We start from the raw sequence: 13423 nt of genomic DNA, 5'->3' as shown, positions 1-13423 counted from the left end.
CAGTTTCAGGCTATAGCTTAGAGACTCCCATAATTACTTTCTCCTCAATAGCAGTCCAGGCCTGCTCACATTGTCCTGGCCAGTTGCTGTGATGCTGGCCAGGTCTGTGAGACACACGTCTCTGGATTGCAAGCAGCGGGGAGGAGGACGACTTTTTTTGAAGGAGAGCCAGCGTTTCTGTTACCAGAAGACAGAATAGAAGCTGGGTGGGCAAAAACAACAGATGTCCTGGACAAAATAATAGTAATAATTACCACTGACACCCACTGCCACCTGCCAAGTCCAGCTGCCAGCCTGCCCCAAGGCTGCCTTCACTTTCACCACACAAGACTCTCTTGTTTCTGAGAAGCAAAGCCCAGCCTGGGGTGGTTTCTGCCCCTACAGTCAAGTTCTGCCTGGGATTACTGCAGAAGATGTCCTGTGGGGGATGTTTCTACCCGTATGTTAGAGTAAATCTTTTGTAGCCTCTTCCTCCTTAGCCAAGCCCACTGCAGAGCCAGGATTAGAGAAGGCAGACCACGGAAAGCTGAAGAGGATATTTGGGTGGCCTGGAGCGAGTTCAGTTTACCAAGCTGGTTTCCTTGTCTCTGTCACAGGGCTCCTGCAAAGCTTATTGGGTAATGTGTGTAAACTGCCCACTCCAGTGCACAGCTGTGTAGTGGTGGTGTTTTATTTAACTGGCCTGCTCCCTCTGCCTCTGGGTTCACAACACAGTTCAAAGGTTTTATGAGTACTCGTTTAGTGCTTTGCAGTTTGGGAACTTATTTTAGATTGTTTCTTTGAGCCTCCTTGCCCTAGGCTCCTTGGCCTTGTCAGCCATGGAGGGAAGCTCAGAAAGTGTTAGCCAGGGGTACGTCAGCCCAGCCTGCATCTGGCCTCTATCTGGATGGCAGGGGCATTGCAGGAGGACTGCTGGTGGGGGTGGGGGGGGTGGGTTGGGCTCCTGGCCAGATTTCCCAGGCAGCATAGCACACTAGGCAGTGATGAATAATTCCAAGCAGCCAGCTGACCTAGGTTGGGGGGAACTTGGTAGAGTCCCTGTGTGGTGGCCACACTGATATTCATGATGATGATGATGATGATGATGACAGCTATTGTGTATTAAACAGAATACACAATAGGTTCTTTACATTTGTTGTCTTACTGACTCTTCCATTAACCCTGTGAGGTGTTATACCCATTTTATAGATAAGGAAACACACTAAGAGAAATTAAATGACTTACGCAGGGTCAGCCAGCTAGAAAGTGATAGAATCAGAGTTTAAATTGAGGTATGATCTAACTCTAGCTCCAAGTCATCTGCCATGGATTGCTGTGTTCAAAGTTCACAGGAACCCCTGGAAGTAGGCCACACCTCTCCCTCACTGACTGAGGGTAATGGCTTTCGCTACACTGCCTAGCTGGAAAGCATTTCCAGTTCTATGGGACAGTGCTGATTGGGGTGTGCAGGAGGCTGCAGAACCACAGGATGGGGGAGCTGGGGTCAGCATGAGATCAAGGAAGTGAGATGTTGGCCAGGTGTGGGAAGCAAGTTTGGTGAAGGCAGCAGCCATGTAAGAGGTAGAGGCTGAGAGAGGGCTGGGCAGGGATGGTTCCGTTCCCACCTTCTAGTAGAAGCCCAACTCCTCAACAAAAGTCTGGCTATGTGGGCCCTCCTGGCCCAGTCCTCTGGGCCTCACTGGCATCATCTCTGCTTATTGAGAGATAAGATAGTTCCTTTAAGAAGCATACCAGCTACGCATGTGCCTTTTAAAGCTCTGAGCTCCTTGAGGTACTGTGAGGCCTGGAGCCCTGATAGGTTTCTGGGACCCTAGGGCAGGGCAGCATCCCCTGGTCCATCTAGGGTTGCCAAACAGACAGTGGCCAACTCCTTCCTGAGTGGTCTAGACTACCCGGCACTGCCAACACCCCCTGCTGGCCTTAGTCTGTTCTATGGCTATCCCAAACCTAGGGAAGCTGCTCTCACCTTGCAGGGCATCTGAACTTCAAGGCCCTCATTTGGTTTCCTACTATTCCCATATGAAGCCCACACTTCTTCCTTGTCATTTCTCTGTCTTCCTGCAGGTCCAGCTACAGCTGCTGACAGCCATAGTGAAACTCTTTCTGAAGAAGCCAACGGAAACCCAGGAGCTAGTGCAGCAGGTCCTCAGCTTGGCCACCCAGGTGGGTGTCCCGGCCTCCCTGCTGTGCCCAGCACAACTCTCATTTCCTAGGGGGCACTTTGGTTCAAGCAGCCAAACCTGGGTGGTCCTGCCCTTAAGACTGGCAGCACTGTGGGTTTAGATCCAGAATAATCCAGGATCCTTACTCATGGAGCTCAGTCACGATCAAGACAGAATGGGGTCAGGTGGTGAAGTTGGGACAGACTGTAAATGAGAGGGGAGAGGAAGTCCATGAGAACCAGAGGGTTTATACGAGGGCAGGGAGAGCAGACTGCCCATAGAGATGGAGTGGGCATGGCCTTCTAGGGTAGGTTAGAGTGGAAAATGAGAGGGGCGGTGCTGGGTCGTGTCTATTTAAACTTCCCCTTCCCTAGCTGCTCTGCTCCAAGTTTCATGAGCTTCTCATTACTCCCCCAAGGACTCAGACAATCCGGACCTGCGGGACCGTGGCTACATCTACTGGCGCCTGCTCTCCACGGACCCAGTGGCTGCCAAGGAAGTAGTGTTGGCCGAGAAGCCGCTCATCTCAGAAGAGACGGACCTCATCGAGCCAACACTGCTGGACGAACTCATCTGCTACATCGGCACACTGGCCTCTGTCTACCACAAGCCTCCCAGTGCCTTTGTGGAGGGGGGCCGGGGTGTTGTGCATAAAAGCCTGCCCCCCCGCACCGCCTCGTGAGTGCAGTGGGCGGGAGCCGGGCCAACCCTTTCCACCTGGTTTCTCATGCGGTAGCACCGGTGCTCAGGCTCTGTGTGGTATCCCCTGCAAGGCCTGAGTCTGAGGGAAATTGTAATTCTGGCAGCCTTTTATTGAATGCTTACTACACACCAGGCATTGACTAGGTGATCCACTTGATCCCTGCAACAGATCTGAGAGTTGTCCCCACTTAACAGACAAGGACAGTAAGCGTAGAAAGGTTGAATGCCTGGTGCAGCGCCCCGCAGCCAGCAGAACTGGGCTTAGACCAACTCTGTCTGATTCCGGAGCGCCGTTCGCACCTCCCTCCTCTGCCACTCCCAGCTGGTTGGTGTGGCCCGCTCGCCCAGTCCTCTGGGGACTGGCACCCAGTCTTTTCTGAAGAGTGGGCTCAGTGATGGAAATACAGACGGCCTCTCCCTTCGCTCATCCCTATGAAGCTGCAACTCTTGACGAGCAGAAAAATGGATCAGGCAGGGGAACTAGGAAGAAGGGGAGACATGTAGGCAGCCCCTGTGAGACAGTGAGGAGACCCAGTGCCTGTCCTGGGAGGATCCTGGATACTGGGGACACAGCCCTTCCTGAGCCAGCCTGCCCTACCCCCTTCTGATCCTCTCTCTCCCCACTGTGTCCTCGAAGGAGCGAGAGCACAGAGAGCCCTGAGACTGCCCCTGCTGGAGCACCCTCTGGTGAGCAGCCAGATGTCATTCCTGCCCAGGGTGACCTGCTGGGTGACCTCCTCAACCTGGACCTCGGCCCCCCGGTGAGTGGCCCACCCCTGGCCACCTCCTCGGTGCAAATGGGAGCTGTGGACCTTCTTGGTGGCGGCCTTGACAGCCTGGTAGGTTCTGGGAACCCCTCTGGATGACATTGGTAATGATCTTCAGAGAAGCAGTCATTGAATGCCCTCTCTCTGTGCCAGGCACCAACCAGGTACTTTTGCCTATGAAGGTGATCACATAGCTCCCTACTTATAGGTGAGAAAACGGAGACTTTCAGAGGTCAGGGGACTGTCCCTCCAAAAGAGCACAGCTGTTAAATGGCAGACATAGGACTTAGCCATTTGTCGGGCTGCCAAGCCCCAAGAGACCTGGAGCAGGGTAGGGCCAGTCCTAGCCCCTTCCCCTGAGTCTGACCCTGCAGGTGCATTGGCATTGGCCCTGTAAGGCTGGAGGCACCAGACCTGTGTCCATTAGTCCCCTAACTCCGCACCAGCTGAGGATGGCAGCCGGCAGGCCTGAGAGAGGCCTGTTAGAGGTCAGGGACAGTTGTCCCCTGTAGAAAGGAGGTGGTGAGACTGGCCTGGGTATCTCCCAGGAACTTCTTTAGGCAGCTGGTAGAACCACGTAGAGGGGCAGCAGAGCCCATGTCACTTCGTTATGCCCAGCTCAGGTCCCCACGCTTGTGGCACAGGAAGAGGTAGGAAGGGCTGTGGCATAGGATGTGGTGGTGGGGTGAGACCGGCGGAGTAGTACTCATCACAGAAGCAGTCTGGGCCCCTCTTAGGCCCAGCACAGCCTTGCACCAGACTCACCTTGGATGTGGCAGCAGTGACTAATCTTTTCTCTCTTTCCCTCTTTTTCCTCCCCTCCCCCTCATCTCTCTCTGTGTCTTCCTTCCTGGCTTTTCTCTCTGCATGTGGCTGCCTGTTCTCTTCACCCTGCCTGCTTCTGCTTGGAGATGGGGGATGAGCCTGAAGGGGTATGGTTCAACCCTTGCGTCACCAAGCCTTCGTCCCTGCTCCTCCTGAGAGCTCTGGTCTAACATCCCAAGGGTCAGATGATGTCAAAGCAGTCCCTCCTTGCTGAGCCCTGATTTTTCCAGTGTCCTGGTAGCCACTGCTTTGACCGCCTGGCATCCAGCTGCCACCAGTCCTCCAAATCCATAAATTCCTCATCCTGTCCTCACTGCCCTGTGACAAAGTTGCCTTGTCATCCTGAGAATCGCTGGCCCTCTCTGTCCCCACAGCCACTCTTTAATGTCCTAGAGGGCACACTCCCATCTCCTTAGCACAACCCCCTTAGAGTAGTGTGCCTCTGGTACCCCTTTTATCTGTGGACAGAGCGTTCGTTTGCAAGTGTCCCCAGCTTTCCCAGAGGTCACCTCTAAGGCTGAGATTTGCAGGTTGTAGGATGGCTCGGCCTCTCTTCACCCACCTCACTCTGTCTTGTTTCTGCAACTTAAGTTGATGTGACAGCAGCCTTGCAGGACCCCTTCCTGTCCTGCCCCCCCTGCCCCCCCATTTTGTAAAGAGCCAGGTGGCTACACTCATCCCAGGCCCCTGATGACCTTGCCTGCCTCTGACCCCTTCCATTTCTTTTCCAGATCGGGGGCCCCAACTTTGTGACACCCCCAGCAGCAGCAGTACCAGCCAACCTAGGTGCACCCATGGGCAGTGGCCTGAGTGACCTCTTTGACCTGACCAGTGGCGTGGGCACCCTGTCGGGATCATATGTGGCCCCCAAAGCGGTAAGTACCATGCCCCTCCTTGTGGCAAGAGCAGAGAGAAGTTAGAGACTGATGTGCAGGCTCCTTAAATGGCTCATTCCACGGACTCTGCTCTGGCCGACGGGGATGGGCTCCAGGAGCAGCAGTTTCCTAGCGCAATGCCAAGGGCAGCTGGGGGCTATGGGAACACAGGGAAAGGCACCCCAGAGGGAAGCTGGAGCTTAGGCCTGCAGATCCATACAGAATTAGCCAGGCAGGAGAGGGGAGAGGGCTCCAGCCTATGGAAAAGCCTAGAGGTAAGGGAGAGCCTGGCACCTTCCAGGGAACTGGCAAAAATCTCATCTAGTTGGAGGAGTGCTCCAATGCCTCTCGTTGATCACAGACATTCTCTAATGCTCCCTTCCTCTCCTCTCCTTAAATGAGATCTGTGGACTGGGCACCTACCTACACATATGATTTTTAAAATAATCAATAAGATGCTACCACTGCATAGAGGAGATTAAAAAAAGGAAGAAAATAAGGTTGTTTATTTCAGTGTCACTGAGGCTTGGGCACACCCACCCCAGAGACCTGCTGGAGTTGTTGGGTGTTGGCAGCAGTGCACAGTCACTGTGAAGGCCACTGTCAGGTGCCGTGAGTGGTGTAGTTGCAGTGGTGACTGACTCCCGGTAAAGCTCCAACGAAACAAAAAATGGGCTTCCTTTGATTTTTACCGTAGTTCAGTTCTGGCAATTCTAGGACATGTTGAAACCATGCAGAACAATTGCTCATTGTGGGAACTGCTGTCCACTGACAGCATGTCCAGCGTTCCTGACCCCGGCCCACTGAACGTGGTGCCTCTCTGCCATTGTGTCACCTAAAGATCCCCCACACATGCCTCCTGTGTTACCGAAGGCAGTACCCTCCTGAGTCTCTGGGCTAGACAGAGATATGGGGAGATTGGGGAGGGAGGAAGCTGGTGAGGTTGGCATCTCCAGGCTCTGATGGGTTGCTCTTGATCCTGGTGTAACGGGAGACATTGGAAGGTTTGCCCTTGAGAGAGAGGCTCTGGCTACAGTGTGGACGCCGGGTTGGAAGGGGTAAAGCGAAAACAAGGAGCCCGATGAGGACACTGGCAGGAGATAATGCGTGCTGATGTCAGCCTAGACAAGGAAGCACCTTTGGGGTGGAGGCGAGAGGCTGGACTGGAGAGCTCCCTGGGAGGTAGGACTGGCAGGATGTGAGGATGATGAGGAGGGGTGGTTCGGGCTTGAGCAGTAGGGCGCAGGGAGGTGTTACTTTCTGTGATAGGGAGGGCAAGAGAAGGAGAGTTGAGTTTGGGGTGCAGAAACATTCAGGCCTGGCACTAAGGATGCACAGTGTGGGTTGCACCCTTAGCATCAAGGAAGCTGCCAGGGGAACAGACCTGACGTGATCCCCTCATAACATTCAAGCCAGACCTCATGTCTGCTACTTTGTTCCCAGCCAGAGCCCCTCTTTGTCTTCCAAGTTCCCCTCCCCAGAGCCGGATATAGCTGGGCTTCAAGGGCACGGTGACATCTTCATCATGACTAGGGAGCTGTGAGCCAGCACCTGCCCTGGCCTCACCAGGCGTGCCAGCCGTACCTGCAGCAATGGTGGCTGGAGTCCCCAGGCAGGATATGGGCCCGAGGGCCCCACAGCCGGCAGCATGTCCAGTGCTGGCAGCTGCACACATCTGCGCCAGGAACTACACAAGCACGGCACAGACCCATCCCACTAAATCCTCCCAGCAGCCTCATGGTGCTGTTATTCCCATTTGCGGTTGAGAAATCTGAGTGCTTTTGCCTAAGGTCACATAGCTGGTAGGTGACTGAGACAAACTGAATGCAGGGAGTGGGGGTTAGCACAAAGTCTGTGCTCCCAGCTCCCATGTAATCACATCCCAAAGTATTCAGGAACCTCCTGAGTGCTTGCCTTAATGTCATGGGTTGTCAGAATTACTAGAAGTGAAGAGAACATACAGATACATGGTACAATATCAGAAATGTTCGGATGACTACTTCACAGGTTGGCTACACTGATGCACAAGACTGATCCATACCTGTTAGAAGCCCAGTATAATAGGCACAAGGCACACCGAGTGACAGAAGAGCGGCGAAGACTCCTGCAGCCCTGCAGGGGCCAGCCCTTACCAGGCATTGCAGAGCTTCCAGGAATATAAAGCCAGGAGCTGACTTTCAGGGAGCTCTGTGTTCATTTTAACAGATGTAATAACTGCTTTGTCTTAGTGGAGGACCAGATGGGTGTACCAACAGTGAGTTCTGGAAATGAGAGGTGAGGGGATCACGAGGTCAGAAGGAATCAAGGCAGGCTGCCTGGAGGAGGATTCCTTATAACATGGGCAGGACTTTCTCCACTACCTTAGTCACAGGAGGTTCTTGATGGGGGTGCTGTCTCTTCAGAAGGAGTAGGTATGTCGTCTACATTTCCCTAACAGCTCTGTGACTACCTGGAGTTGTTCGTCCCATGTGCATTTCCCCTCCCTGCCTGTGGAGATAAATACATTCTCCAGCCTTCCTGGTCAAAGGGATGAGGCTGTCTGTGTACAAGAACTTGAAATTCCTCAAGCATTTGGACTAGTGGGTGGTGACAGTTCATTGGTTCTTCTAGTAAATGTTGAGGGTCAGTGCTAGACTCCATGAACCCAAAGTAACCAAGAGAGATGAAGTCCCCACGCTCTGCAGTTAGGCACAGTTGCAGAAAGAGATCTGTTCTGCAAGAACCTGGGAAAGGAGGCCTGATGAAGGGGCAGGGCACAGGGGAGTCACCATACTTGAGCCCTTTGAGTTCTGTCTGCATGGCAGGTCACAGCAGAAAACTGAAGCCATGTGATTCTGCGCTCACAGATTTATCCAAGGAAAGCAAAGGATGATCAGGGGCAGCAAGTACAGGGAGGGCTGGGGTGGGCCTCGGGACGCACTTTCCAAACAGAGGGAACAGCAAATGTGGGCGCTAAAGGAGCAGGTGCCAGCGGAGCCCAGGGATGGCAGGCACCAGGCTGTGGCAGCGGAAGTCATTGCAGGATTGCAGGGAATTTTAAAGGTACCATGATCAGATTTACCTTTTAAAAGATGGCTTGAGCTGCTCTGGAAATTGGGGAAAGAGGAATTGGGTCAGCCGCAAGGCAGCTGCCATCTTACCTGATGAACTCTGATGGGAGCCCAGACACAAGTGATGCCTATAGAGCGAAGAAGCTGAGGACCTGGCAGCAGATGGGAGGTGGTGGCATTGACAGGACTTGGGCTGCATGATGGTGGCACAGGTGGTCAGGGTAGGTTGAGGGCTGCTGCCCAGATGGCTCTGAGGTTCCTAGTGTTGGCAACCTGAGAGATGGTGGGACGTTTGCTGACATAGGACATATTGGGGAAGCTGTCGGAGGGGAGCTGAGCCTTTCGCCCTTGCTGTGAGCCATCTGTGTGAGAATAATGGCCTGAGAGGCATGTGCATGTCCACAGGATGACTCCAGCAGAAGTTCTTTGTGGGCAGGGCTTGAATTCAAGCTCTTTGCTCAGTAAACACTCCCTGAAACCCACTAGGGAGGGAGCCTGGGGGCGGGCTTCTCTGAGGAGGCAGCTCTTAAGCTAAGACTCAGATGACAAAGGCAGCCAAACAGCAGAGGGCCTGCCAGGCAAGGGGTCCTTGGTCATCCGTGGTCAGACCAGTTTCTACAATTAAAGACCAGCCCTGCCTTTTGCGGGAGAGGACAGGCTGTGACGGTCAGGGACGCCTAAGGCCCTGGCCGAGGCCCAGGATGGCCTCGAGCTCTCCACTCTCCTTGGCTCATCAGGAGGCTGGCAGGGGCCTGCTTTGGTCCTCCCCTTCCTCAGCCCTGCTTCCTGAGTGTTTCTTCTTTGACCTTTGAAGACTTGGTCAGCCTTTGGGCACACTAAGCACCTCCCTACCCAGAGCTATCCCAGTGGTGGTGGCCTTGTGTGGGCCATACAGCATCGTTCGCCTCCCAAGGTACACGTGGTCATTCCCTGGTGGTAAAGGCAGGTGTGTTCAATGTGGGCGGCACCTTCAGGGTAGACAGAGGAGATGGCGGAAGAACCTTCAGGTGAGCTGTTGAGTGTTAGGCAAGTGGCAGCCACAAGCCCCCCAGCCTCCGTCTTCCCTGCAGGTCTGGCTCCCAGCCATGAAAGCCAAGGGGTTGGAGATCTCGGGAACCTTCACCCGCCAGGTGGGTTCCATCTCCATGGACCTGCAGCTGACCAACAAGGCCCTGCAGGTTATGACCGACTTCGCCATCCAGTTCAACCGCAACAGGTGAGCTCCCCAAGGCCGGCCTTTCGAGACCCACACTGGTGACTGTGGGGAGGGGCTGGGGGCGGCCAGGGCCTGGTACCTTTCTTCTGGCGGAAGTGGGTTTTCCTCACAGCCATACCTCAGGCCAAAATTATCTTAATTTCTCCCCTTAATGTGGACTCCAGAGTACTGGGCAGAGGGGTAGGGTTTCTCCCCCATTATTGCCTTTCTCCCCTGCCCCAAATCCTCAGCTCCAGCATAGGAGCCTGCCTTTGGCACGCACTCCACCTAACAGGAGCATGGAGCCTCCTTTCCAGCCCTGAGTTGCCCCCAACTCCAAGAAGGCTGATGGGGAGGAGGCCTGGCTACCAGCCTCCCCCACATGGCAAATAACTAAACTGTCATGGCATCTGGGAGTGGTGGCGGCTCCAGGTTCCTCAGCCCGACCCAGTCCCCTGCATTGGGCGTCATTGGGGAAGCTCTTCTGTCTGGCAGAATCAAGGTCTTCGTGGACCAGGCCAGCAGGGCCCGACTCTCTGGGGAACCAAGCAGCCTCTCCTGATGATTCTTCTTCCTGAGCAGCTCTAGTGATGAGCAAACCGAGCCTCTAAGAAGTTGACTGAAGGGGCTGCTTCCTCAGGGAGAGCCTGCGGGCTGGTGGGTCCTGACCCTCTGTCAGACTGAGAAGGGCAGCAGCTGTCTACCACCTACCCTCACAGGACCCCAGAGGCCACAGAAGCACTCCAAGCATGCAGGGGTGTCCCAGGGATCGCTCCTAACAAACTCACTGTATGTTGAAAACATCCTAGGCTCTAGGCCCTGTGCCAAGGGCTTTCAGTGTATTGTCGCTCTTGAGCCACCTGCCACCCTGTGAGGTCAATGCCATTACTCCCCTTTTAGCAGGTAGTGACATCTGGGCTCAGAGAGGTCACACAACAGCAGTGGTGAAGCTCCTAGGAAAGCCTCGAATGCTGGGCCACCGCAAGGGCCTGAGGTTGCCCATGTCACCTCCTGCTGCGTCTCAGGCAGGCCTGATTGCCACTGTGGGCGAGCACAGGGTGGGGTCAAACAGCTTAAGCTCTGGACCTCAGCAGTGCCGTTCACCCCGGAGGGTCTGGGCACGGGCCTGCGCCACCTGAGCCTCTGCATCTGGGAGCTGGGAGACTACATACCTGTCGCTCTTTATGAGGATAGGAGTTGGTATAATATCAGGTGCTCAGTTGATGGCCCCAGTCACTACTATGGGGACATATCAGAGCCTATGGCAAAGGAGTCTCTCACACTCATGGGATCCTCCTGACTTGTCCACATGCTGCTTTATGGAGAAGCAGGGCTTTCCTGAGTATCTCTGGCCATCCTGTGACCTAGACAATAAAACCCTGCGTATTGCTTGGGATGGTCAGCTCCCTCCTGGGAGATGAGATTTGGCAAGAGCGACTCGAGCAGTCTCAGTTTTCAGGTTCAAGAAGCCTGTAGGCCCCTGATATTAGACGGAACTCTTTGAAGGACAGGCCAGGGCCGTGCTTACCTGGGTCTGCCCAGTGCCTTGTCCAGCAGAGACAGCGGCAGCAACCAGCCTGAGGCTCTGTCCTCCTGTCCACATGGCCATTGCGGGGTGGAGAGTGGGGGTCAGGAATTTGTCATTCTGGCTTGGACATGGGCCTGGAGTGAGGCCGGCTTACTGGAGAGGCTTCTTGCCAACTGCTGCCCCAGCTCTGGGTCCTGAGGAGCCTGCTTTCCTTGCCATCCCCACGGGGACTTCTCTCTCCCCAGCTTTGGCCTGGCCCCCGCCGCCCCACTCCAGGTCCACGCACCGCTCAGCCCCAACCAGACCGTGGAGATCTCCCTGCCTCTCAACACAGTGGGCTCAGTCATGAAGATGGAGCCTCTGAACAACCTCCAGGTGTGTTCTGGGCAGGACCAAGCGCCTCACTCTTGACCCGCACACCCACCCCAGGGGAGGAACCTGGCGGAAAGGTCTGGGGCCTGCCCTGTGTTGGCAAAGTGCTGGCTGTGGAGTCGTGCTCTTGGCCACAGATGTGCCCAGGAGGCCTGATCCGAGGGGACGAAGGGGCTTGGCTCCCAGGGCAGGCCTGTGAGGGAATCTGCTCAGGTATGGGCATGGGGAGTGGACCCTTCCTGGGGCCTCAGAGGGGGAGCTGAGCATCAGGGACCAACCCAGGGCCCCTGTGTCTAGGTGGCCGTGAAGAACAACATTGACGTCTTCTACTTCAGCACCTTGTACCCCCTGCACATCCTCTTCGTGGAGGACGGGAAGATGGGTGAGTCGTGAGGTCGCCCCTGGGGTCCCTGGAATGGATGGATTGGGCGGATCGGCTTTGTCCCACAGCAGAGCCCTTGGGTCAGCTGGCTGCAGAGCCTGGGGTGAAGGGCACACCTCCATAGGGACCCCCTGGGCCTCGTCAGGTCAGCTGTGGCCACCAGAGGGGCATGCCATGCACCTATTGGTTCTCTAGCTCCGCCCTTCAGCCTCTAGACAGTTGTCTCCTGGGACCTCTGAGGCAGGGAGCCCAGGCCACGCCTCACACCTGACGCCCATCCCCTGGGCCCTGGCTAGAGCCCCTGAGAAGACTCGTCCCAGGGCCCAGAGGGCTCACTTCCAGCCCGACGCTTCATGGAGCACTTTGCCCCCTCCCCTCAGTCACACCCCGTAACAGGCTGCTCGGGGCAGAGCAGGAAGAAGGCATATGTGGGTGCTGGGGAGGAGAGCTAAGGCCCCGAGGCAGGAAGCCCTGGGTCTTTTGGGAGCAGCATGGGTGGCCACCTTCACAGAGCTGCTGTGGTGGAGCTAATGCCTGTCCTCAGCTTCACGGTAGACCCAATTTCTGATTCGTGTTACTGAGCGGGGCCATGAGCTTATCAGGGTCCCCTGTTTTCTTCCCCCCACCCCTCACCCCTAGAGCGGCAGATGTTCCTGGCCACGTGGAAGGACATTCCCAATGAGAATGAAGCCCAGTTCCAGATCCGAGACTGCCCTCTCAATGCAGGTAGGACTCCTGAGCACCCGATCCACACTGCCCCTGGCCTGTGCCCAGTCCCTCCCCTGTGGCTGACGGAGGTGCCTTTGTACCCTCAGAGGCTGTGAGCAGCAGGCTGCAGAGCAGTAACATCTTCACAGTCGCCAAGAGGAACGTGGAGGGTCAGGACATGCTCTACCAGTCCCTCAAGCTGACCAATGGCATTTGGGTGCTGGCGGAGCTGCGCATCCAGCCAGGCAACCCCAACTTCATGGTGAGGCCCCTGATCCCCTGCTCTGCCAGCCCTGAGGCCTCTACCTCCCTGTCCCAGGAAGCCTCTCCTCCCCCCTCTCCTCTCCCAGGCCCAGGGGCGGCTCTGATGGGGGACACTCTAGCCCAACTAGGCTGGAGTCCCTTTGAGCCTAGTGTGAATGAACATCAGAATCCTGTCCCTATAAGGGACCTTAGAAAGCTCTCAACTCAGTGCCATCTAACTACCCAGATGAAACACCAAACTGGGTCTCAGAACAGTAAGTTGGACTTACTGTAAACGTGGGCCCGTGAGGCAGCACAGTTGGTCTGCCTAACTGGGAGGTGGCCCTGGCCCTCCTGCTTCTGTCTGCCTGAGTGCCCACCTGGAAGGATGGTGATTCCGAGCAGCTCGTCTTTCCCAGCCTTCGAGTCAGACCCCAGCCAGGATGTGGCTTCCATGTAGCACGTGGTTGTCCTGGAGGCCAAGGTGCTGTTCCAGGCCCCAGAGAGCACCAGGCTTTGCTCCTTCCCTGGCACCCGCGTCTCTGGCAGGCATGGCCCTCCAGACACTGCTCCCGGGCCCTGCTGGTGGGGTTGGCTCTGCGGTTGGGTGGAGG

General features: G+C 55.7%; 1 protein-coding gene and 1 non-coding gene across 7 annotated transcripts in view; both read left to right on the top strand.

Annotated features, from left to right (window-relative positions):
* Positions 1–13423, top strand: part of AP1B1 (adaptor related protein complex 1 subunit beta 1) — a 45680-nt gene that overhangs the window by 31058 nt on the left and 1199 nt on the right. For 4 of the 6 annotated variants that reach the window (XM_090292829.1, XM_090292830.1, XM_090292831.1 and 1 more), the window contains 10 exons: positions 2065–2163; positions 2581–2840; positions 3502–3703; positions 4543–4563; positions 5188–5331; positions 9452–9597; positions 11350–11479; positions 11774–11858; positions 12498–12584; positions 12674–12828. In XM_090292829.1, the coding sequence (XP_090148955.1) occupies positions 2065–2163; positions 2581–2840; positions 3502–3703; positions 4543–4563; positions 5188–5331; positions 9452–9597; positions 11350–11479; positions 11774–11858; positions 12498–12584; positions 12674–12828 (1329 nt within the window). The remainder of the gene's footprint in view (positions 1–2064; positions 2164–2580; positions 2841–3501; positions 3704–4542; positions 4564–5187; positions 5332–9451; positions 9598–11349; positions 11480–11773; positions 11859–12497; positions 12585–12673; positions 12829–13423) is intronic. The other 2 variants (XM_090292834.1, XM_090292833.1) reach the window with 2 other exon arrangements.
* LOC149996996 (small nucleolar RNA SNORD125) lies at positions 10118–10214 on the top strand. Its single transcript, XR_016507322.1, has one exon. It is a non-coding gene; the product is annotated as a small nucleolar RNA SNORD125 (small nucleolar RNA).

The sequence above is a fragment of the Furipterus horrens genome, unplaced genomic scaffold, assembly GCF_987537825.1.
Source record: "Furipterus horrens unplaced genomic scaffold, mFurHor1.1.pri manual_scaffold_11, whole genome shotgun sequence".
NCBI lineage: Eukaryota > Metazoa > Chordata > Mammalia > Chiroptera > Furipteridae > Furipterus > Furipterus horrens.
This window is presented reverse-complemented; position numbering and strand designations above follow the sequence as displayed.